The 25,038-nt window shown below is 41.8% G+C and overlaps 1 protein-coding gene across 3 annotated transcripts in view; it reads left to right on the plus strand.

Annotated features, from left to right (window-relative positions):
• Positions 1-25,038, plus strand: part of SYT14 (synaptotagmin 14) — a 106,149-nt gene that overhangs the window by 75,444 nt on the left and 5,667 nt on the right. For all 3 annotated transcript variants that reach the window (XM_063124013.1, XM_063124011.1, XM_063124012.1), the window contains 2 exons: positions 5,745-6,013; positions 8,365-8,814. In XM_063124013.1, the coding sequence (XP_062980083.1) occupies positions 5,745-6,013; positions 8,365-8,814 (719 nt within the window). The remainder of the gene's footprint in view (positions 1-5,744; positions 6,014-8,364; positions 8,815-25,038) is intronic.

Consider the following 25,038-nt stretch of genomic DNA (forward strand, 5'->3'; position numbering starts at 1 on the left):
AATCTAGGTTGCTGTGCTAAACAGTTCTTGACAGCTTGCCCATTTTTTCATGATTTTAATACTTCCCAGAGCCACCAGGGGACAGGGAAAAACTGCCACCGTGGAGGAGAGAGCCTGTGTAGTCTTATTAGGGCCTCTGATGTTAAACAAAGATGGGTAGCTTCAGGAATAGAGAGGAAAATCAGGCTACTTTCCATGTGCGCATAAACACAAATGTAAGAAAAGCCATGCTAGATAAGACCAAGGGTCCTTCTAGTCCAGCATTCTGTTCACAGAGTGGCCAAGCAGATGCCCACAAAAAACCCATAAGCAGGACAGCAGTGCAACATGTTCCCGGAGTCCATGTTCTTCAGCAACTGGTGTACATAGGGATACTAAGAGCTCCACACCAGCAATTTATCGCACACTTGCCATGCCTGGTATGCTGCATCACATAACATCGTCGCTGACCTGCGCTTATCTTTCCTTTTCCTCTCCATGTTAATTTCTTTTTGGAGTGGGGAAAGTCTGTTTTTCCCCCTCTCCATGCAAAATAAATGCGCTCCTCCCTCCAGTGTATTGCTGTCGTTGTATTCTAGGGCGGCCTCACTAACAAAAGAGGAGGGCAGGGTGGTTCTCCACTCAACTGTGAAGGGAGAGGGAGAAAGGTCCCATTTAACTCTATGTTTGTACTCTTGAGTAGGCATGACCAAGGGTACATTTACACCTTAAAAGAAATGTGGAAAATCATAGAATCATAGAATAGCAGAGTTGGAAGGGGCCTACAAGGCCATCGAGTCCAACCCCCTGCTCAATGCAGGAATCCACCCTAAAGCATCCCTGACAGATGGTTGTCCAGCTGCCTCTTGAAGGCCTCTAGTGTGGGAGAGGCCACAACCTCACCAGGCAAGGAGAAATGCTTCCTCCTTGCCCACAGCTCCCTCATTTTTAAAGATAAAGAGCTGAAACTTGGGACCTTGAGAGCTCTTAAGTAGCGCTTTCAGCCTGCCAAGTTTGATTCACATTGGTTCATTCCTTGATTTTTTAAGGAATTTTAAAATTTCCCCTCCTTAAACCCTTTTCCTGATAGTCCACCAGTGCGAAATTCCACCGGTTTGCATTTGTGAAGGATCTATTTTCCTTTACTTTGCACATGTGAAGCTGCGCATCTCCAAGTTCATAAAATAGAGATCTGCTGGTTCCTTTACTCAAGAGTAAATCCCATTGCTTTCAAATGCATTTACATCCAAGTCATACTAAAATCAGATGTATGCTTACCTTTGAGTAAACCCCATTGAGCAGAGAGAGACTTACTTCTGAGTAAACACATATAGAACTGACTTTTAACAGTGTGGTCATTCAGAAGCTTTTTTTTAAAGTCTAAAACAGCAAACTGGAAAGAAGTGCTCTGCAACCCTATGCTTGCTTCTGAGGTCTTACTTCTGTTTACTCAGAAGTAAACAGCATGTTGCCTTCAGGACTACTAGTCATTGATACTGTTCAGGCCACTAACCTCAGGAATGATATTGCAGATACTTGCTTATTTCAATGGCTATACCTTACCATTATCCATAGAATCGTAGAATAGTAGAGTTAGAAGGGGCCTATAAGGCCATCGAGTCCAACCCCCTGCTCAATGCAGGAATCCACCCTAAAGCATCCCTGACAGATGGTTGTCCAGCTGCCTCTTGAAGGCCACTAGTGTGGGAGAGCCAAGGAGATCAGAAGAGTATAGATGTGCAATGCCTTCTGATTGGTAGCGCTGGGCACCCCCTGTCTGGAAGCACCCTAACCAAAGTACATTACAAATTTGCTCCTTTACTGATCCACCACTCAGTGTCAGGGCTTAGTTGGAGAGTGGTCCTTCTGTCAAAGTAGAGTGGTCCAAAATTCAGCAGAATCCAGGTATCGTAGAGACAAAGCAGTAATAGTATGTTCATTGGGTGACCTGAAGGTATTACACAGTCACTGCTACTCAGTGTCAGTCGAGAGTAGGAGAGAGTCATAGAATCATAGAGTTGGAAGGGGTCCTTAGGCCATCACGTCCACCCCCCTGCTCCGTATAGGAATCCAGTTTAAGGCATCTCTTTAAAATGGCTGTACAGTCTTGCCTTGTCAATTTTGCCACCAACACTTCTGCAGATGATATACCTACTTCATAAAGATAGGGTGCTTCCAGAGTGCCTAGAGCTACCAATCAGAAGGTGTTGTGAAGTGATTCTTTCCTCTGGTAAAGAAAATGAAAGAGGAAACAGTGGGAAAACACGGGAGGGTATGACGTGGAAGACCATGATGTCTGGACCACTCTCATTCTGTGACTGAGGCAGGGCAATGGCACTGTAAAAGTTTAGTCTGGAAGCACTCATAGAGCATGATTAACAAATGAATTATTATTATTATTATTATTATTATTATTATTATTATTATTATTATTATTATTAGCATTTATAAAGGGCTAATCCCTGTACAAAGATTAAAATGGTTACGAAACCAAAACAGTCCTAGCCTGCAGGTTTACAATTGAAGAGAAAGGGAAAAGGGATGGGAGGAGGAGAAGGATACCTAGACAGGGAACAAGCAAACTCAGGTCTTAAAGTAGCATCATTATTCTTATGATGACCACGCTCAAGTGGTGACAGCCCAGGAAGAGGAGGAGTCAAATGGCAGCTGGTCTCTCAGCCAAGCCAATGGAGTGAGCCCTGCTGCCCAACTCTCTTCCAGCGGAAGCTGGAACGGCTCAGGGAGAGGAGGAGCCGAATGGCAGCTGTGAATTCTCATAGTATGACACTATGTTTTAATTAATACTTGTTGCCTTAGTTCAGCTTGCTTCTGGAATGTCTGAATTTGAAAATGATAATGATTTATGTGCGAGTGAAGCTCAAAATGACTTGTTTTCTTCTGTCAACCCTCATAAAGTTACAACCCTCACAAAAATTACTTGTCTTCCTCCTACATAAAGCATATTTATTTTCTCACTGCATAGTCATGTTTCATATGTATTGTTTCCATTTTGGTAGGCAGGTGATACAAGCAGAGATTCATCTGTAACAGGAGGCTGAGACAATCCACTTCATTGTAAAATAACAATGTTTGTGTACGCTCATGTAATCTTTCTGGTTTGTTTTTTTTTAAAAAGAGCCCCAGGTCTTCATTAAATTTTTATTATTTATATTCTATACTCTCCTTGCGGTGTAGGGTTATTTGCCAAGATGAACTTTTCTCAGCTCAAAAATATTAAAACATGAAAATTCCATTTGTGTTCATCGGAGTAGCATAGCAGAAACCTCTGCGGGTATTTAATCATTCAGAATAAAGGATTTTCTTTAATTTTTAAACATGTATTTCATTTTATGTTTTATTTAAATTGTTTTAACATTTGCCTAGAAGCCCCTGAAGGATTAAAACTTTTGAAACTTAGGTTAGATTAAAAATAAACATGAAGAATGTTGCATATAGAGGAATGGCGGGGGAGAGAGAAAGAGAATATTCCATACCACTGAGAATGAGACCAACCGTAACCATTACAAAGCATTACTTGCAAAAATGATCAAGCTGTACAATTCCTATAAGGAAGATAGAAACGGGTAGATCATTGGTAACAATATATATCCCCCCCATTATGAATATTTCAAGGAACACGAGAGAAGCTCAGAGCTAATATGCAGAACATGATTTGGTAAAGCTGTTCTCTGGCTTGGAATTTAGAACCACAGAGACGAGGCAGCCATTTCCAGATGTTAATGAGACAGACAGTGTAGACATGGTTTGGCAAAACTGAATATAGAACTAGGATAGTGGAAGATGATGAAGACCTGTGGGAAAAACGAGGCATGCAAAATAACTGTACCAGCCATACTGTATTTTTTACAAGGAACTAACATCGAAGGCTAGGGACCAAAATAAAGTAAGAGAAACTGAAAAGTTGAAGGTGTCGAAAGAGGGGAGGGGGGACAGATTGTGGTTCTATCTTTAACAAAAAATGTTGGTGGCTAATGTTAAAAGTTGCCATTTGCCGTTATACTTCTTGTTGTTCCCCGCCTCGATCAGGATGGAGAGGCAGGTTAGAAATAAATTATTATTATTATTATTATTATTATTATTATTATTATTATTATTATTATTTGTTTTCTCCCACAGGGCCTAGTTCGCAACCCACTGAAATTGGTTAGTAGCATTAATAGGTTCTCTGCCTCCTTTTCCACCCCAGAATATACCTTTCTTGGTAAATTATCTTATTCAAAAAGGCCTAATATCCTCAAATATTTTTGCTTGAAACTTTAATCATATGAATTCATGCTAATGACAATGCTAATTTGTTTCTATTTTGTGTTAATGGGGGCGGATAGGGAGGGAGAGAAATGGAGTAAATTCTTGGATTTGTTTCTACATACAGTCGTGTTTGACTATTTCTTCTTTGAGTTTCTTCTGTGTGTATTTTCCCTCTGTACCAATATATATTAGGGCTGTGATCAGATTCTAGAAATCTTACTAGATTAACTGTTTTTGTTTTAATTAAGGAAATTAATTATTAAATCTGTATAACTTTGCATCTAGCGTGGGGAGGGAACGGGGAAGGTTATAGAATAAGTATGGCTGTGGTTTGTGTATTATAGAATAAATTAATACATTTTGAAAGAGAAAATATATTAAAAAAAACTTTGCATACAGATAAGACACTGGTTTTGAAAAAAAATGCATGCTTCCTTTGTTTTCAGTGTGTGTGTGTGTGTGTGTGTGTGTGTGTGTGTGACAGAAGACACCACCTTAGAAGATGTATTCCCTCTTGTGTGATAGAGAAGAAGGCAGAATGCCTCTTCAAAGATGGTGCCTGCCATTTGCAGTTTTTATAAATGCTTAATATATAGAGGTACATTTTTAACCATTTCAAGTGATTTAAATTGGTTGATCTCTTTGACTAATCAACTTAATAGTATAGCCCTGTAATAATATTTTAAATATACATACTACCCGCCAAATTAAATAAAGATCTAGCTTTTCGGAAATATAACCACATGGATTGGGATTCTTGATGAACTTTACAGGTTCAGGACTGGGACAAAATATAGGATAGGGATATTAGAATCAGAAACAGGACATGAATTCAACTACAGTGGTCATGCAAGCAGTGGTCATTCTACACAGTGACAGAATCAAGATTATTTTTCATGCCAAGTTATCAAGCCAGGGACGTCATCAAACCTCCAGTATAGTCAGAATCCTATCAAGGACAGAAGATCATGCCTAGGAAGCAGGACTATACGAGAAGCCACTAGCAAGTCCAAGGTAGAATTCAACCCACTGCTTCAAAGTTGGACAGGTAACAAGGGAAGAACTAGGAGTAGATTTGAAACTGGGTCATTTGGGAAAATTGGAATTAGTGGAGAAGCGCAGAATAAAAGTATCTGGATCCACAAGGCAGCAGTGGGGCCAGAGAATATTTAGAGGAGGTGTCTCATGCTTCCTGATGGCATTTGGTCCCCTAAGCATGCTGCATGCCCTTCCAATTGAGAGGGGGCAGCATGAAAGGGGATTCCTTGCCATTATCACCACTCACTATTATCCTTCATGGGGTGGGGCTTTTGGGAGTGAAAGGGGTTTCACCTTTGAGGCTCCATGGCCTTGGTGGGCCAAATTTGGCCCACCTGCCAGAGATTCCCCATCCCTGGTCTAAAGTATCACTTTGCTAATAATCAAGTAATGTTCTTCTGTTCCAGCCATATTACTCAGCAGAGTGAAAGCCAATGGTAACTGTCATTTATTCACAGCAAACTGCATTCAAAGAATGAGACAAACACCTCCCCTTGATGAATTGCAGCCTCCACCATACCAAGATGATAGTGGCTCTCCGCACCTCTCATGTACGCCCTCTGAAATCGGCGACAGCAAATGTGAATTCTCTCAGTGTAGCAACAGTCCAAGATGCTCTTACAAGTGCCCAAGTGAAGGAAGTACTGGGCATGAAATAGAGAGTTTCCATAACAAAGGATATGAAGAAGACGTACCTAGTGACAGTACTGCGGTCCTTAGCCCTGAGGTAAACCATCTTCCATTTGTACCAAAACTTTTCAAGACATAATGAAGTTGGACGGGTCTGATAGTTGGCTGCTCTTTTGTCCTTTAAACAAGTCCCAATTTGTCTCAAGTGGAACCTAGTAATCCCCTCATGAGCTACCTGACACACAAGCCAAGTACTCTTTAAAACCCCTCTTCCAAGTGTAAATGGCAACAGAGATGAGACCTGTGCCAAAGCCTCTGTTTGTGGCTACCTAGGGGAGAAGCAGTGTAAACAGCCCTTTGCATCTCGCATGAGAGAAAACACCTGTGGTGCGTATTAAAGGTGTGGAGTCCTTGAGGTAAAGAGGTATGGGGTGGGCCAAATAAGATTCTGAGGACTGAGCAGAGACCCAGGGCTGCCAGGCCCCTTCTCCTACCATGTAATATGCATTCTAGATCTAAAGCTCAGCCTTAGAAAAGCAGACAAAATTATACATATACACACACTCTATTTAACATCCTCCATGATATTGCATTTTACAGTCAGGCTGCTCTTGTTTTCCCCCTTTCCCCCTAAATGTACAATTCATAAGGGGAAGTATTCCAGTTTTATAGCCATGCAAGTAATTATAAGGACTCTTTTATATTTAAAAACCTATTACAGTTTTTATGGAAGACTTAGATTGGAATTTTAATAGTTGCAACCACAATAATAATAATAATAATAATAATAATAATAATAATAATAATAATAATAATAATAATAGATTTTGCTACACTTGGGTGTATCCTTTATGTAAATATGATAGCTTTATTTCAAATAAGGTAGTTTTCTTATCATTTTGGTCATCCTTGGAAAATACTTCAGATAGTAGAGGTTGTTGTTGTTGTTGTTGTTGTTGTTGTTGTTTTTGGTACAGTCCACTGACTGGGCCTTTAATCTCCCCTGGCATCAGCACATATCACTCTTGGGCAGGGCTCACTACGGTCACCTGCCTCCTCCCCTAAAGACATATAACACTCTGAATCAGCACCAGGTGGTTTGCTGCTGCCGTTTTATTTTCCCACAGTACCCCAGAATTTTGCTACATTGGGGCACTGTGGGAAATTTTAGCAATTGCTAGAATGGCTTTTCAAATATAAATAAGATGACCTCAGGTCCCAGTTTGGATTGGTACCCTGGCTTGGAAAATGGAGAGCCTTAATCCTTTGGCCCCTGCTGCAGTCCTAATCCAGATTTGGGTGGGTGGGGAGGATATGTGCTATTTGCATATGACGAAAAATTCCCACTTGCACCAATGTAAGCTTTTCTTCCCATGCAAATAGCCGGTGCAGAGAACACAGTCCAGATCAAGATTGCAGTGGGAAGCAAAGGCTTACCCCTACCTACCTCATCAGGATCCTGATCGAGAGACCCACCACCATCCTGCTTCTGTTATTTTACTTTTTAAAAGCTATTCATGTAACTGTTATTTGCATAAACAGCGACTCATCTAGATTGGCTTTCCAAGTACAACTTCAAGCAACTTAGCCCAAAGACTTGTGTTTTATTTAATCTGTATTATTAACATTGATCTATGGCCGTAGCTAGACCTAAGGTTTATCCCAGAATTGTCCAGGGGTCAAACCTGTTCATCTGAGTGCCACACAGGGGATCCAGCGCTCAGGCAGGGATGAACCCGGGATGATCCTGGGATAAACCTTAGGTCTAGCTACAGCCTATGTTTTCTATTTTGTTTCAATTTTATATTAATATTTATGCAAAACATATCAGTCGATATGAATCTGTTTGAAATAGTTTGTCTTAAAACCTTTATTATCCTTTGAGAACAAGGTAACAGACATCGCACTACACTACACAATGCAAAGTATCTTGCACTAGAATAATAAAAACTTTAGAGTGTACACTAGCACAAGCACGGACAATCGGCAGTGAAATTAAATACACGAGTAGCTATGAGGCAATATTAAGGGTATTTTGCTTCTCAGATCATTTATTCATCTCTTTAGTTTGAAACAGTTTACGATGTGATTCATCTCCACTTCTCCTTTTCCCTCACAATTTCTCCCAGCAATTCCCAGTTAAAGACTTTAGACTTTATTGTTAGAGCCTTTTATCTTTGCTTTCCTCTTTCTCTTCTGATTGGCCCTCTTTGCTGGGCGTAAAAGCATCTTTCTTCTCATGGCTGGCTGTCAGCATGTCCTCCTGTGAATATTCAATTACCTTGTGAGCGAAATGAACAACAGAAAAAAAATGTATCATACCACCAAGGAGAAGCGTCTTAATTTTAATGAACACACACACACTTTTGCCAAAATGTATTGATAGAGTTATAGATATCTAAATTGGGTGTGCCTAGATGCAAAACCTCTCTTTTCAATTTCGTTTAGGATCTGTCAGCTCGGGGATCATCTTCACAGTTCCCTAAATCTTTTGATCCTGAACCAGAAGCAAAATATGGCACCCTGGATGTGACTTTTGACTATGACTCACAGGAACAGAAGCTTCTGATAACAGTGACAGCTGTCACAGACATTCCAAATTATAACAGGACAAGTGGAAGTTTATGGCAAGTACACCTGGTTCTTCTTCCTATCAAGAAGCAGAGAGCAAAAACCAGCATCCAGCGGGGTCCGTGCCCTGTCTTCACGGAGACATTTAAATTTAATCATATTGAGTCTGAGATGATTGGGAATTATGCGGTACGCTTTAGACTGTACAGCATACGCCGTGTAAAAAGAGAGCGGATTCTGGGAGAAAAGATATTTTACTTAACCAAATTAAATCTTCAAGGGAAGATGTCAGTACCAGTGACGCTGGAGCCAGCATACAATATTTCGGTGAGTATTAAAACAAGCAGAATAAGTATGCAATGATGTGAAAGATTCAGAACCGAGCACTTATTTCTACCGCTAGTAAATAAAGTCCTGGCACACTTGAAGGGTTGTCGCTGGAGGGCTTTGGCTTCCTTTTGGTCCCCCTAAAGTTTTGGTTCTGTCCTCACACTTGCTTTCAAATGGTATGTATCTATTTTTACCTACGTTCGCTTTACAGATGTGTGAAGATTTCAGCTCAATTCATTAAACATCAGAATTCGCAAGCCTAGGCACGAGCGCATTTTGGGAGTGAGACTTGTATATATCCCCACCTTGGGATTACATTTGCAAAATGCGTTCGATAGAAACATGCACATTTTGGAAAAAATATGCATTTTTACACTTCGTCAATGAGGGGAAAATACACATTTGGTTGTGTACTTTTAAAAAATGCTCACCTAAATGCACACTTTCGCCATTCAAACAACAACCACCTCACATTTGGGAATGGGAACAAAGCAAACCAACTGAGCTTTAAGTGGGAGTTGGATAACCTTTATGAGTTCAAGCCTCGCTAATTCTCCCATTCCTAGTTAGCTACCCCGTAGCTACTAAAACGTTGCTTTAAAATGCTCATATTTGTTATATTCAACTGCTTTAAAACTTTCACCATGGAAACGTCACCAGCAGTATAAAAAGGTGTAAGCTTATAGTGAACTGTGCACCTGTGTAACTATCCCCCCTTTTATCTACTGTATTTAATAAGGACCTGCCCTTAACAGCACACCTGTGATTCTTCAAGTTTTCTTACATTTTGTTTTGTTCGTTGCTGTCCAGCAGTGTACTTTTTACATGTTTCCTGTCCATCAGTGCTTCCTCCCTTTGGGACTGTAGGCTGTTCTTTGAGACATGCAGCTGGCATAGCTCTGCATTGGTCTTCCCCTGCCAGGTGAAAGAACAGTGCTATGACAGCTGCCTGCTGCATTGCTCTCTTGGCTCTAAAGGACCCAGAGAGGCAGCTCATACAGTTGCATTACAGCTGTAGCACTCTTTCTAATGGCTGGAAAGAATCCTATCATGGAGAAAGGAACAGCCAAGTAGATGGGGAGGTGGTGGCCATTGCAACGTGACGTTCTTCTGCTCTCCTAGGTGAGAGTGCTTCTTGCCCACGGTAAGCAAGCAACTTGCAAATTGCGCTTATGAGTTGTTGTTTTTAACAGTTCCAGATTTGAATATTCTGTTTGGGTTCTCCTTTCATGTTTTACACCATGATCCAAAGTATTTGTTTCAGTATTGCCTGCCAGAAACAATGGAATAAGTTGCTACTTCTGAGCACCCAGGAATTGCCACTGCTGATTTTAAAATGAGGCCGTTGACTTTAATTGTGGAGGTGGATGCGCAAAGCATCTCTGGAGCCTGCTAGAGGTGTAGTCAAGGAACTGGCATTCCTGCCTCTCTTTGCAAGTAGATATGTGAATCTCTCTTCATATTCCCCAACTGGTGGGTGAGCATGTATCCACAGTTCCCTTCTGACAGCTACTAAGAAGCACTGGAGAGAAAGACTCATGGGGAACATAAGACTCATGTGAACCGCCCAGAGAGCTTCGGCTATTGGGCGGTATAAAAATGTAATAAATAAAATAAATAAATAAAATAAACATTCTGTTAGACCTTCTGTAGTCTTCCATTCTTTTTCCCTCTAGAAGATAATATTAACCCACCATTTTAATTTTTCCTGGGAGTGGTGGGTGGTGGAATACCCTTACAATCCAGGTGGTTTTGGTGCAGTGGACTCCTTTCCCGAAGTGTCATAGTTGTGCTGCTAAAGTGGCCTCTCCAAACAGCTGTGACTTGTTTGATTGGCTTAGGTGAAAAATACAACGTGGAGTGTTCCGTAGACTTCCAGAGGTTTATGAAACAGGCTCACCACAGTCATTCCTCTGGGATTCATGCTTTGTTCAGGTAATAAGCTCTGGCAGCTCCCTCAAATATATTTTCAGTGGAGGGTAAGCACATGATGCCTCTCTGAGAGTTTTGAGGTCTATGTTTGCTCCCTTACTCTCACCTCTAACCACAGCTGAACATGTTTGCCATAGAGTTTGTGGAACTTGTTCTACCTTCAGACCATCTATTTGCAGTACTTCATGTTCCCAAAGAAGATATCATCCTGGCCTGACACTCATATTCAATCTTAGGGGTGCTGCTGCCTTCATACATTCAAAGAGATTCTAGATAGTCTCTCTCTCTCTCCAACGTGTTGCCTCTTCTTCATGCAATACTTAAAAGTACGTTGCTTGAGAGAAAAGGCGGGAGCACTGGTGTGACATTCTTGTCTCCGGCTTAGTCTCCTCCAGTTTCCACTGGCAGGAAACTGGAGAATAACTCCAAGACGTCTGCCTCCGCTTTGGTCAGTTGTCCACACTGAATCAGCCTTTTTACCTTGTGTCAAGAAGACACTCAATGGCTGAACTGATTTCCTTCAACTTACGTGAGGTGTAGTAACAGGAAAACAGATTTTTCAATTTGGTCGCTTTAAAAAATCAAGCTGACACATTGCATTATATAAATAGTAAAACAAATAAAATTGTGTTACATATAAGAAGGTTTATAGAGATTATTATTTCATCATCGTATTATTAATTCATTTATTTACAATATTTATATACCGCTCCCCATTCAAAAAATTTGAGCGGTGTACAAGATAAAATAAAATAAAAACAGAATAAACAATTTAAAATAGATTTTAAAAGAAGCAAAATGTACAGTGAACTGTGGCTGGTCATTAAGGAAAGGCTTCCTGGAATGATTACGTTTTCAGTAGGCACCAAAAGGAATACAAAATTGGCGCCTGCCTGATCTCCGGAGGCAGGGAATTCCATAGGAAGGGGGCCAGCACACTGAAGGCTCTTCTTAGTCCTAACCTACCCATCTACCTACCCCTTAATTGAAGCCCTAAACCCTATCTGACCGTTAAACTGTCAGCCCTCTCCTTTTCAACTGCTTTGAATTCTCCTCAAGCCCACACTCCTCCCACCTAACATTCATGCACCAAGGTTCCATGAACTCTATCTTAACTTGGATACAATCTTGCAACTCAAACGCAAAACATGTACATGACTCTGCCGATATTGCAGCCGGCTTCTTCAAAAGCTCCAGCATTCAGCCTCAGAATTCAATTACCAGCACAGACATTTATTTGGAAAAACACACACACCTGGAGCCCGTCTACACTTGTCTAGATGAAACGTAACAAGTTGGCAGAGATGACGTCAGCAGTCACGTGATGCTGTTGTTGTTACGTTTCTTCTGACTTTTAAAACCGTTCCACTTTCTGTTAAAATCGTTTTAAAACTAACAATGTGCCCCAACCTTTCGTTGTATTCAATGCCGTCTTTCAAAGTCATGTCTCGTGACCATGGTCTTTGCTTCCTGATTAGGACAAGTGAGGGCTTTTCTAGGGGAGGGAGAGCTGGCACAACGCGACGAGGGGGAGGGGGAGGGGGAGGGAGGGCGGTGAAAGAGGGGACAGAGGCTTATTTTTTTAAAAAAAACGCTTATCTTCCGGGGCGCACATGGCCCCTTTAAGACGCTGCAGGGCTTCCCTCGTCCCTACGCGTCGCCCCGCCTCCCTGCCGGCTTATCCCGGCAGGTCTAGCTCAGAGTCACCGGAAGAAGGAGGTTTACTTCAGAGCCGGTATGAGCATAATGAAGAACGTTCTAAAGAAGAGTGTGCCGGGGTAAAACGATAGAAGAAAAGGTATTTCGATTGACTGGGCTCAAGTTGCATTTTGTAACGTAGCAAGGGAGGATGCAACAATGCACTTAAACAACGGTGTAATGAATAGTGTAGATCCTGCCCAGTAAGCAAGCTGGTGCCAATACGAGCTGTTGTGGTGTTTTTTCTTTGTGATCTTGATATATTTTTTAATAATGATGTTTTTATATGCTCTTACTATGTTGTTTCATTGACTACTTTCAGTCTATCTGAAAGGCAGTTTAAAAATCAAATAATAATAACAACAACAACAACAATAACAACAACGACATATTTATTTATTATTTGCAATATTTATATACTGATCCCCATTGAAAATTTCGGAGCGGTGTACAAGATAAGATAAAATAAAAACAGAAAAACCCTTTAAAATAGATGTTAAAAGAAGCATATGCATTTTTCCTGACAAGCAGAGCCAGACCAAGGCATTTTAATGCCTGAGGCAAAGGACCAGGTAATACCTAGCCAGCTCGCCCCCCTCCCCGCTCCATTCCATGCTCACATGCCAACTGGACTGTCAGTTGAATCTTACTACAACACCAGTGATAGGACTGCATCTTCCACCACACCTGAGGGGCAGCAGGCTGGCTTAAGAGGTCCAAGTGACACACACACCTCTCACCCCAAACGCCCAGTTTCTGCCGCCTGAGACAGCCACCTCACTCTGCCTCATGATAGGGTTGACTCTGGACAGAAGACTGTATCACTGAGCAGTTGCTTTCTTGATTTCCATTGATTTATCAAGCATCATAATTCTCAGTTGACAGGAAATGACATCTCCAGACTCTTCACTTTTATTTGACTTTTTACATATCCACCATGAATGCTGTAGTTTTGCCCCTTGATTCCCCTTTGCTTCACACAGTCTTTATATGGACTGTGATAAGCATACCCATCTATCAAATACCATTCAGAAGAAATGACATGTAATCTGTCTTTAAAGTTTTAGCTGTTTAAGCTTTTGTCAGTTAGTGCTTGAGTCTCCATTAATCCTGACTTGAGAGCTTCATGGTTTCCACTACAATTCCTGACTTTTCCCCTCCTGTTGCTGTGCTTAATTAGTTGCCAGAAGGTCTGTAGATAATCCATCTTTATCTCCAATTCATAAGTTTTCTCTGTAATTTTGCTTGATCACTGCAAGAGCTAAAGCAGATAATTCTAGATCTGACCAAGCTTGTCACATGGGTCATTTCTACTGACTTGCAGTGCAATCCTGTACATTCTACTCAGAAGTAAGTCCCATTGACGTCAACAGGCAAGTGTATATAAGATTGCAGCCTTAATTTGGTTTAATGAACCATTCAGTGGTAGCTCATTTACTTTCTAATGATATTCCAACCTCATCCATTCTCTATCTGGACAGTAAACATTGATTTTTTAGCAACAAACTAATATAGCCGATCTTATTCATACTTTCAGGGGGAAATCATCTATGGTCTTGTGCTACTTTTCACCACCACACAGTGATTCCTAAACTATGATCAGTGGTGCAGCCAGGTTATTTTAGACCCTGGACTTAATGGTCTTTGGGTGGGTGGTGCTATTCTTAGAGGGCCATATGTATTTCTTCAGACCTGAAGCACAAATGTAACATCCCCCCAAGGCCTGGTTGCTGCTGCCTCATCATCTGCTGCTTTCTCTGTGGTCATTTGGGTGCCCTCTGGGCTGTAGAGGTGGTGCTCTGGACTTTGGCCCCAAGGCCCTAGCTGCCCCATTGACTGTGATTGGGAAACCACCATTGGTCATTGATATAATAGGCTAAGCTAGCTCAGCAGAGTTGAGAATTGGTGCCATACGATGAACACTTCTCACAGTTAGATCCTGAAAAAACCCTGCTTTTAGGTATATAGTTATATAGGTATTCTATGTATTTTCTATAAAGTTTAGGTTTACAAACTACAAGAACAATAATGTAAGTGAGTTCTGTTTAATGAACAGTAAAATAGGTGACATCATGGATGAAGCCAGCTTCTGATACAGTAAAAAACAAAACAAAACAAAAAACTTCAAGCTGCACAAAACTCTCTGGATTTTAATCTTTTTATTATTTCCAAACATCAGTAAATAAAAAACACTAACAAAACAAAATATACATATAGACACGCCCACAAAAATAAGACAAAACAAAATCAATCAATCAAACAAACAAAACACCAAATAAAATGTTCTTCCAATATTCTCCTCAGCAAAAATATATAAGATATATATATATAAAAATATATAATGGTCCAGCTGTTTGATATCGCACGTTATTTTTATTGTTTTTCTTTATCACTGTCAAATCCAAATCTCTAATTTCTCTCTCCACATTTTCTACACTATTGGTTGAATCCACAGATATACAAGTCATTTTTTTCTCATCCCTTCATAAAGTTTACAAAAGGTTCCCATTCAGTTATAAATCTTACAGTTGATTTTTCCCTCATTATTGCCGTGAGTTTCGCCATCTCCGTTAGCTCAAACATCTTCAGTAGCCATTCCTCTGTCGTGGGCACTATTTTGCCCTTCCATCTTTGTGCATATAGCAGTCTTGCAAGCTGCACAAAACTCTCCATCAGACTGAATAAGAGTGATATGGTTCAATTTGTGTCCACTTACTGTATTAATGTAGTAAAGCTTTAAAGAGATTTTTGATGGAAACATCCTCCAAACCGCTTAAAACTTATGCCTGATGTATGACAGCAACGTTCGCATCTCTTTTGAATAGAGGTTCTGTCCTGATCTTAAGACATAGAAACCTCGCCTATCCTGTCAGGAATACAGGTGGGTTTACTAGGTTGGAGACCAAGGAAGAAAGGAAGGAACGCTAACTCTGCTCAGTGTGTGCACATAATTTTCTCTTTTGCCATAAGTTGGATATAGAATTAAGACCTTAGCTAGACCTATGGTATAACCCGGGATTGTCCCGGGATCCCCTGTGTGTCATTTACATGAACAGGGATGACTCTGGGACAATCCCAGGATAAACCTTAAGTCTAGCTAAGGCCTTAGTCTCTTGCAGACAGAAACACTTCTTTCATCCATGGAAGGCTTCTGATCCAGTGGAAGGATTCCACTAGTGGGATGGAGGAGGATGCAATTTTCATCAATTCCTCTACCCTTGCAAACTCCTATGCTACCCAAAAATCTGGGTTCTAGTCCCCACTCAGCCATGGAAATCCACTGGGTGACTTTGGGCCAGTCATAGACTCTCAGCCCAACCTACATTTGAGCTGTAAGAGTGAAGTTGGCCAATGTCAATACAACAGTCTTGCTATCGTAAATAAACAAAAAGTGTATTCTTTCTGAATTGGACCAGTTGGGCTTATTCTCAAAAAAACCAATCTAAATAATTAGAATGAATTTGAGAATAGTAGAATTAATAAGAAGACAGATCCTCCACTTTGCCCCTACGGCAAGGGCAGAGTCTTGAGGCATAAGGAATTTTATTAAAGCGCCCTTCTAGCACTGCTGTTTTTATTTGTTGCATCTTTAATTGTGCAAGGGCCGATCTAAGATGAGGATTAGAAATTAGAGTCAGGTAGCGTTCACGTTCAATTTAAGCATAGTCTCTGCAAACCAATGTGCTATCTTATTACTTGAAGACTGCACAGAGATCCATTTGTCTAATTTGGAGTGAGTATTAGCTCACAGGAATGTACAAGCTTCCTTGGATAATCTAAGTGGCTTATCTGAACAGGTGAGCAACTGTCATTCCAGTCGAGATCTGAGAAACTGGAAGTACTAATAGAGACTAATTTGTGTGTTGGGTGTGTGTGTGTAGAGCACAAGTAAGCAGGAAAGGATTTTTTTGCCTTCCTAAACTTCAGTTAGTTTTTTTTTTCCATTGACCATTGCGACATAATTTCGTCTCATTGCCTGGTATATGTGCACTTGGTTTACTGCATAGTGTATGGTGCAAGGAATATGGCAGGAAGCTGTCAAATGTTACCATGAATGTGTCTTTTTTTACCATGTTCTGCACCTGATTTTTTAAAAACTTGGGTTGGATAGCCAGGAACTTTTGACTTTTGTGTGTCATCAGTAGCCACCTTCTTCCCATTTCTGAAAACTTTCCTCTCCTTTGTTTGGCCTTGAAGGCATAAAGGTGGCTTATACTCTAGTACCAGCAGCTTTTTGAGGTTTTTCCAAGCCCTACTGGGGAGATGCATCCGTGGCCTTATGCATGCAAAGCATGCCTTCTTCTACTGAGCTATGGGCTCCTCTAGGCATGTTGAGGTTATGTAAGGTCCTGCTTTAGCCAGCCAGGCTCCTGACCTTCTCCTTGTTTACATTCCTTCCTGGATTTTTGAGTTCTGAATTATCTGGCCTGGCTTCTGAAGTGGAACCAATGTATTTAGAATTCCCATTGCTCCATTTTTCTCTCTCCACTTCCAAAGTTTGGACAGAGCGCTAGGTTGTATTTAGTTGCCGTCCCTCTGCTGATGGAAGGCTCTTTGAGGAGCCAGCAGAGGGGCTTGTCTGTGGAATGGGGAGGCAATACTCGGTGATTCCCCCATTCCCTGCAGACCCCCTTACTGCCTCCTATAGAGTTTCAAGGGGACCCCCATCCTTTGGAGCAGATTTGTGTGGCATGGGCAACTACAGAAGGGAGAGAGAATAGCTTCCCTCCCCGTTCTGCTGTTGAAAGCCTCCACTGGATCAAACAGCCTCCCATCAGCAGAGGGGAACCTACTGGATACAACCCACTGCTCTTGTGCCATTTCTTGCAGCTTTCTGCTCCTTTGCAACTTTTCTTCTAACTGCACTGTCAGTGGGAATGGAAACATTGATTAAACACTGCAAGAACATGGTTTCATTGTACACACTGCATATCAAGACACTCTGTGTGTGTGTGTGTGTGTGGGTGGGTAGGTGTGGTGTTGCACATGTGAAGGAGCACACTTGGGTGTCAGAAAAAGAATCTTGATGCAGTAATATGTAAAAGCACAGCAAGAATTTTTTTAAGTTGCTTCATCAGTGTATGCACCTGCGTTGGCAATGCAGATGTGGGGGGACGGGACACAAAGGAGCTGAAGGAACTGAAAGCTATTGCAAACTGTGCATGCTCCAGTTCAAAATTAATTTTAGCAATCCCCCTAGTTAAATCAAAATTCTGGAAGAGTTAAATGGTGAGCAGAGCGCACCAGAGGAGCAATGAAGCTGTGGAGTGGGGGACTTCAAAAATAAAATAAAAGGCCGCATAGCACATGTGCACCGCAGTCTTCCATGCTGACAATTGACCTGCAGGCAGCACTAAACGAAATACTTAAGAACATCAGGAGAGCCCTGCTGGATCAGACCAAGGGTTTATCTAGTCCAGCATTCTGTTTGCTCATTGGTCAACCAGCTGCCCACAGGGAGCCCACAAGCAGGGCATGAGTGCAACAGAACCCTCCTGCCCTTCTTCCTCATTTGGCTTTGCAGAGAGCAACATGTGCTATGCTCAAGAAGTGATGAATGAGCAGATCTGCTGTCTAAAAACTATGAAATTTGAGGACGTAGGGTAGTATCCAATGTTAAACCTACATAGAGTGGCTTCATGGAAATGAATAAAATGTTATCAACTAATTCAAGTCCCGTTCATTTCAATGGGTTTACTCTATGTAGGACTAACATTGGATACTACCCAAAGCCCATCTAGTGAAAATGCAGGGAGGGAGGACAGGGGGAGGGTAAAGATTGCCTCTGTTGTGCTCCCCGACCTGCATCGGATTGTCTTCATCATAGGATTGTGCCCTAAAGGACGTGAATTTTAGTGCGCCGAGGTATGCTTAATTCTGTAATGGATTGTGGCCTCTGACTATGGATCCCTTTAAGCAAATGATCTGAAAAGTTTCCCATGGCTACTTTTTTTTCAATCTATAGCTCTAAGGTATGTTTGTAAGTAAAGGTTGCCTTATGTATGACACTGTTAGCCACTAATGTAGATTAAACAAAGGGTAGCTTGGCAATCATTTTAATGATTTGTTACAGTACATTCTAAACAAATTAAATAATTTATCTTCTCATTCCCCCCCCACTAAGTTGTACTGCGTGATTTTTATTAGAAGACTTATCAAGACACTGCACATCATGTATCAAATGAGAAAAATGTCACAAGGGTCCTATTCTTACCTTGCTGAATGTCTGTTGAGGAAGTTGGAACATTGATTTGCCAGAACATATCAATTCTGTTTTGTCATTTCATTTTGAGAGTACATTATTCACAATAGCTTAAGTTTGGGAACAAAGCTGATCTGTGAATAGTGTGATACTTTTGTTTTTAGAATAATTTGCCTATGCATATATTTCCAATATTGTTTATGATTTCAGGAAGGAAATTTGATGAAACTTTATAGACTCTGTGGTAATAAATTAAGGCTGCACATAATGATTTTTTAAAGAAAAGATTTGAGTCTCCTGATTATACTCAATGAAGGAATTATGTTTTTCATTTGATGTAACTTTAATCTGAGTTTTTTGCCCATAACTGAAGGAGATAGTTTTAATAGTACATCTACCAGTTTGGCCTCGTGGGATTGCAAAAACAAATTACAGGAAAGGCCTTTGAGAAGTTGACTTAACTAATTTTCAAACAATGTGATTAATGCTTTGCAGCACAATCCTACATGTGCCTACTCAGAAGTAAGGCCCCTTGAGTTCAATGAGTCTTCCTCCTGGATAAGTAACTATAGGATTGCAGTCTCAAGAAATATTTAGTATCCGCTAAGTCAAGTTCTCACTGTACCATTAGAATAGCATATGTAGCAGGCACTTTTACTTGAGATTTTTCATTAAAATGGTAAAGGATCATGGTTCTAAATTCTATTCAGATCTTTTTCAGACTCAGACTAAATCTTTTTTCTTAAATTGAAGCCATAGTCAAACTGTTTTGAATGTTTGGGCAGCCTAGACAGGATTGGGATTCTGTTAGTATATCTCCCATTCCTCTACCTAACAGTTTCCCAGACTGATTTGGTCTTGAATGTAGTACTGAGGACCCCAAGACTTGAATAACTTTCATATTCATGTTAAGGTCCCCTTGTCAGGAGCAGTCCAGATTTCATATCCACCATGTCAACCATAAGCCCAGCATACTCTGGACCTGGTATTCTGTCCAGGATTGGGAGAAAAGGGGCTATCCATGGTGCTGAACTATAGCCCCCAAATAGGTTCCACATCTTGGATAGCTCTTTTAGAGTTCTGGTTGGTTCTGACTGAAACCCAGAATGGATTGACATCAGAGCCACCAGCCTCCACTGCAGTAGTGGCATGGATAGATCATTATCTATTCAGTTTTACCTGTAACTTCTGCAGGAGAGGGGGGCCACATCTGATGATCCACCCCTAGAGGTTGTTGAATCCGGATGGATTTCTGAGGTCTCGTGGGGATTTTCCTGCACACTTAGCTAGTGGTCCTGCTGAAGTCTTTGCCATCACTTGGAATGACCCAGGCTATCAATATGATTGCTCCCAAACATCCTTGACCTAGTTGTAGAACTGTATTAGCTCCTTCATATTCCAAGGAGCGAGGATGAGGAAACAACTGTGTAAACAATTAAAGCACAAATGGTGGAAGACCTGTAGCAAATGTGATTGAACATAGATAGGAATCCATTTGCAATCTTATTTTATGGCAGTGATGGTGGTGAAAGAATCTTACTTCATCACCATCACTGCATCTACTCTGTGTCATCCAGTGGCGCTCTTTCATGTGGTCAAAGGCCTCTTGGGTGTAGGCTGGACAGGGCACAACAGCTTGAACCCTCAAATGCCTGCTGTGAGCAATTTCCTAGACATTTTGCAGATAAAATCACCTGTATTTGTACTGACTTAGATGCCATTGTTTTGACAGAGTCTGAGATGGATGGGGTTAGTGCAACATCTAGACATGCTACAGGTATCTTTTGGCTTGTGCAACCTGGGGATGTAGACAAACTGCTTGGAGGACTGATGCCTACTACTTGCTCTTTAGATCCTTTTCCATCCTGGCTTGTGAAATTGGCTAAAGTTGGACTGATACCCAGAGCTCTGAGGTGGTTAATGCCTCCTTGAGGCATGGAGAGGTTCCTGCAGCTTTGAAAGAAGCAGTGGTGAGGCCCTTCTTGAAAAAAACAAATCTAGATCCCATAGTTTCAGATTTCTACTGCCCTACTGCCCAATTTGCCATTCTTGAGCTGGAGTGTGTGGTGGCCTCATAATTCAGACAGTGGTGGATAATACTATTACTTAGACCCATTCAATCAGGTTTCAGACCTGGTTATGGGACAGAAACCACCTTAGTCACCCTGGTTGATGCCTTACTCTGGAGAATGGATGCACTACCTCTGAAATACCAATTGTGTAGTCTGGGAGTCCTCCTAGACTCTGCTAATTGGGGAAGCCCAGGTGGCTGTGGTGTCCAGGGGTCCATTTTTCCAGCTTAGGCAGGTACACTAGCTGAGACTGTATCTGAAGATGGACCTTGCCCCAATTATCCATGTACTTCTGACGTCCTGGACTTACTAAAATGCACTGTATGTGGGGCTTCATTTGAAGATGGTCCAGAAACTTCAACTGATGCAGAAAGTAACCCCCTGAGTGTTGGAAGGGGCAAAGCGATCCGATCATATAATGCCTATATTGTGCAGCTGGCACTAGTTACCCGTGTGTTTCTGAGCCCAATTTAAAGAGCTGGTTTTGACCTTTAAAGGCTTAAACAGTTTTGGACCAAATTACTTGAAGGACTGCCTTCACCCATATCAGCCTGCCTGGACTTTATGATCAACAAGAGAGGCCCTTCTTCATTTGCCCAACTTTAAGGGCAGAAAGGTGAGTGACTACATGAAAGGGCATTTTCCACAGTGGCCCCACACTTTTGAAATAACTTGCCATCAAGGGCCCACCAGGCTCCATCATTGTTGGTTTTTAGGAAGGCCGTAAAAAACTATCACTTTACTCTGACCTCCTCCTGATTATGTTTCATCAGACTGGGTTGTAGTTGTGTGTGGTAGGTTTTATTTTTTTGCTGGTGTTTGTTGTGTTTTAGGAAGTTAGCTGCTGTAATTGTTTTTATTATCATATCTGTTTTTATTATGTGAGTTTTATTGCTGTGCTGTTTTTATTGTTTTTAATTACCATATTGGTTTTTAATTATGTATGTGAGTTTTATTGTTGTATGCCACCTTGGGAGGGCTGCTGCCCTGAAAGGCACCCAAGAAATATTTTAAATAAATAAATAAATCCTGTAACTAAAACATTAATAGCAAACATTTCGTTTGTGGTCATGGTCATAGGAATGGTTCAGCCCAATGGGAGGCGATTCAGAAGAGCAGAGAAGCACCGTTTTGTGCTACAAGCAGTTGAGATTTTGGGATGCATTCCTTCCCCTGTCTTTCAACGTTGCTCCTGTTGACTCCAATATGCACATGATTAATTTCCAGGGTCAGCCCTATCATGAAGCGGTAGGAAGCTGGTGCAGCAGCTGGTAGAGTATAGGAAAAGTGGCACTCTTCCCCTCCAGAGAGTCTGCCGCTTCTTGGTCCTGCTGGCTGCCTGCATGACCAGCTATGCAGGCAGCTGACAGGACTACGAAGTAGCTACTTGCTCACCCATGTGCCTCCCGCCCTGCCTCCCACCCACACATGCCTGCCCGCCCTGCTCATGTGCCTCCCAAGCCAACTGGCCCCACCCGCCTGGCTGCCAGCCAGCCAGCTTACTTTTCCTGGTGTGGACACTTGTACCCGCCTTGCCAGTGTGCTGCCTGAAAGGTATTTCTGCCTTCAGGAGCTGCGTGGTGCTTGCACGAGTTCAGGCAATTGCAAGAAGTCCCAGAAGTTCTGGGATCTCTCATAATACTTTCCTGATGCACAGATACGGTGCAGCTCCTGAAGGCAGAAACAGCATAAGGGCAGCGTGCTGGCGAGGTAGGCGTGTGTGTGAGTGTGCCAAGTAAAGTAAGCTACCTGGCAGTGGGCAGGCACACAGATGTGGGGGGGGGAGGTGGAGGTGGTGGCAGCATGGCAGGTTCTGATTTCAGGCAATGACCTGCCTTGGGCTGGGCCTGTTCATTTCAATAAAGGGAATAAAGGTGGTTGTGTACACACTTGGATCCACTTTCTTTGTTGCAGGCCTGCTCAATGTGTGACTCACCAGGCTGAACAGAGTACACCAGCCTGTAGCCTGTCAGATGCTTGAGAACTCCCCATACCAACTGAGAGGGCGTCATAAGCAGGATGTTTATGGAATTCCTGGTGGACTTCCATACATGGAGCATGGATGGATTGTGTCCACAAATTGTACATAGTTGCTGTATGGAAACAAACTAATGGCGTGGAAGAGTTCCATGTGTACACCAGAAATTCTAGGTCATAAGAAAATGCTTGCTTGGCTTGGGGCATGTTCTCCACTATTATTACTGGAAAGGGAAGTTGGCCAGGGTGGGTGGGTACCCATTGTGCCACTTTTCACCCCTGTAAAGCCTCACGCCATTTCTGAAAAACAGGGCCACCCCTATCATTAGCTAGGCATCTGTTCCAGGAAGCAGGGGCTGGGGGGCAGCACTAAGGTGTCAGAGGACAGAGTTCAGTCTGCTGGGTGGCCTGCTTTGCATCCCCAAGCTGCCCTGCTGCCCTCCAGTGTGGTAGAGGATGTTGAAGTAAGATGCAACTTCCAGTCTGGTTGGCTTGAATTTCAGAGCTGAATATACTGCTTCAGCCTTGTGCATCGTTGTGAGACCCTAAATGTTGGGGCTTCACAGAATACTCCTTGCTGCACTGATGGTCGGTACTGTCAGGTGTGAAGCTATTGTAGGAAGATATAGGTGCCTGGAATGAATCCTCCAAATCTTTGGATCACACCAATGGACTGGAGGCTATGAGCTTTCACATGGTCTATTAACATGACAGAGAGGTATGTTATATTTCTGTCCTGCCCTTACTTTATACTGTGTTTTCATTATCATTCCCTCTGCTTCCAAGCTCCAGAGATGAATATCAATCCTTATGTAACCAAAATGGCACCATCCACACACAAGAGGGAGGAATTTGCACGCTCGGAGGAGCCTCATGGTGTGCAGATCCCCTAAGTGATTGTGGGGGGGAATCCCTCCCTAAACAGCCAAGTTCATGTAATATGTATTCCATTATATATAGGAGAATAGCCATGGCTTAGTGGTAGAGCTCATGCTTTTCATGCATGCAGAAATATTAAGGTTTAACACCAGCATATTCTTTTAAAGGATCTCGAGAAGTAGCATTAAGAAAGACTTTAAAGAACACCTGCCATGCAGTGTACACATTATTAAGCTAGATCAATGAGCAGCATCACTTGTTCAATAGCACAGTCAGAGGCCCATTCTATGAGAGCCAGCGAGATGTGGTGCTTCGAGCATTGGACTCCTTATATATGCCTGCCCGAGATCTTAGATCTGTTGGAGGAGCCCTTCTCCGCATCCCACCAATGCAACATATACATTATGATGGGACAAGGGAGAGGGCTTTCTCTGTGGTGGCACCCCAACTGTGGAATGCCCTCCCCTTGAAGGCCCAATTGGCACCAACATTGACTGCATTTCGACGCCAAGTAAAAACATGGCTTTTTAACAAAGCCTTTAATGTTAAACTCACTGGCACATTGTTTTAACTGTTTTAACTGCTTTTACTGCTTTTAAATTATATATTGCTTTAACTTGGATCATGGTTTAATTTGTTTTTAACTGTGAATATTTATGGTTTTATACTGTATGTTTTTATCCGTACGCCACCCTGAGATCTTAGTGATATAGGGCGGGATATAAATATTTTAAATAAATAAATAAATAAATAAATAATAATAATAATAATAATAATAATAATAATAATAATCCCTGGGAGACCAGGGTTCAGGTCCCCACTCAGATATGAATTACAACAAGTAAAATAACGAAAGTGTGGACCAATTGTGCCTTAGAGAGGTCTCATCCTGAACTGGCGCCAATGAGCTTTCCCGAAGCAAATGTCAAAGGAGGCATTTTCAGCATCACTGCCACAGGGGAGGGGTGGGTTAAACTCCCCCTCTCCATCTACTGCCATCTCAATAGTTGCCACCCCTCAGCAGCTACTATTTGCATTTTTCAAAATGTGCACGATATATACAAAGAAGCATTAGAGCCATTTAACACTACGACTAGTTTGGTCTTGTATAAGTATTGATTACCATGCATTCTGATGGCATAATCTTAGGGGTTTCCCCTCTCTGGCTCCTAGCTCTTCTGGTGTACAATTCTGTCCAAAGAGCAAGAATTAGCACTTTCCATTTAGAACTTCCTATTTGTATTTGTGGAGTGGGTTACTTTGGCATACAAGGTAGGGTCAGCTTAACCATGTTTGAATTGGAATCCACTGCTTTATGTATTGTTCTTTTCAGATTCTCACCACAGCTGTCATTTTAATTTTTTTTAAGCCGACATGTGCCGTCAAGATCAAGTTAGAATCAAAACCTAGAGTAAAAAAAACCAAAAAAACCACAGAGTGAGGAAACGTCGGTGTCTCACT

Source organism: Elgaria multicarinata, chromosome 4 (assembly GCF_023053635.1).
Source record: "Elgaria multicarinata webbii isolate HBS135686 ecotype San Diego chromosome 4, rElgMul1.1.pri, whole genome shotgun sequence".
Classification (NCBI taxonomy): Eukaryota; Metazoa; Chordata; class Lepidosauria; order Squamata; family Anguidae; genus Elgaria; species Elgaria multicarinata.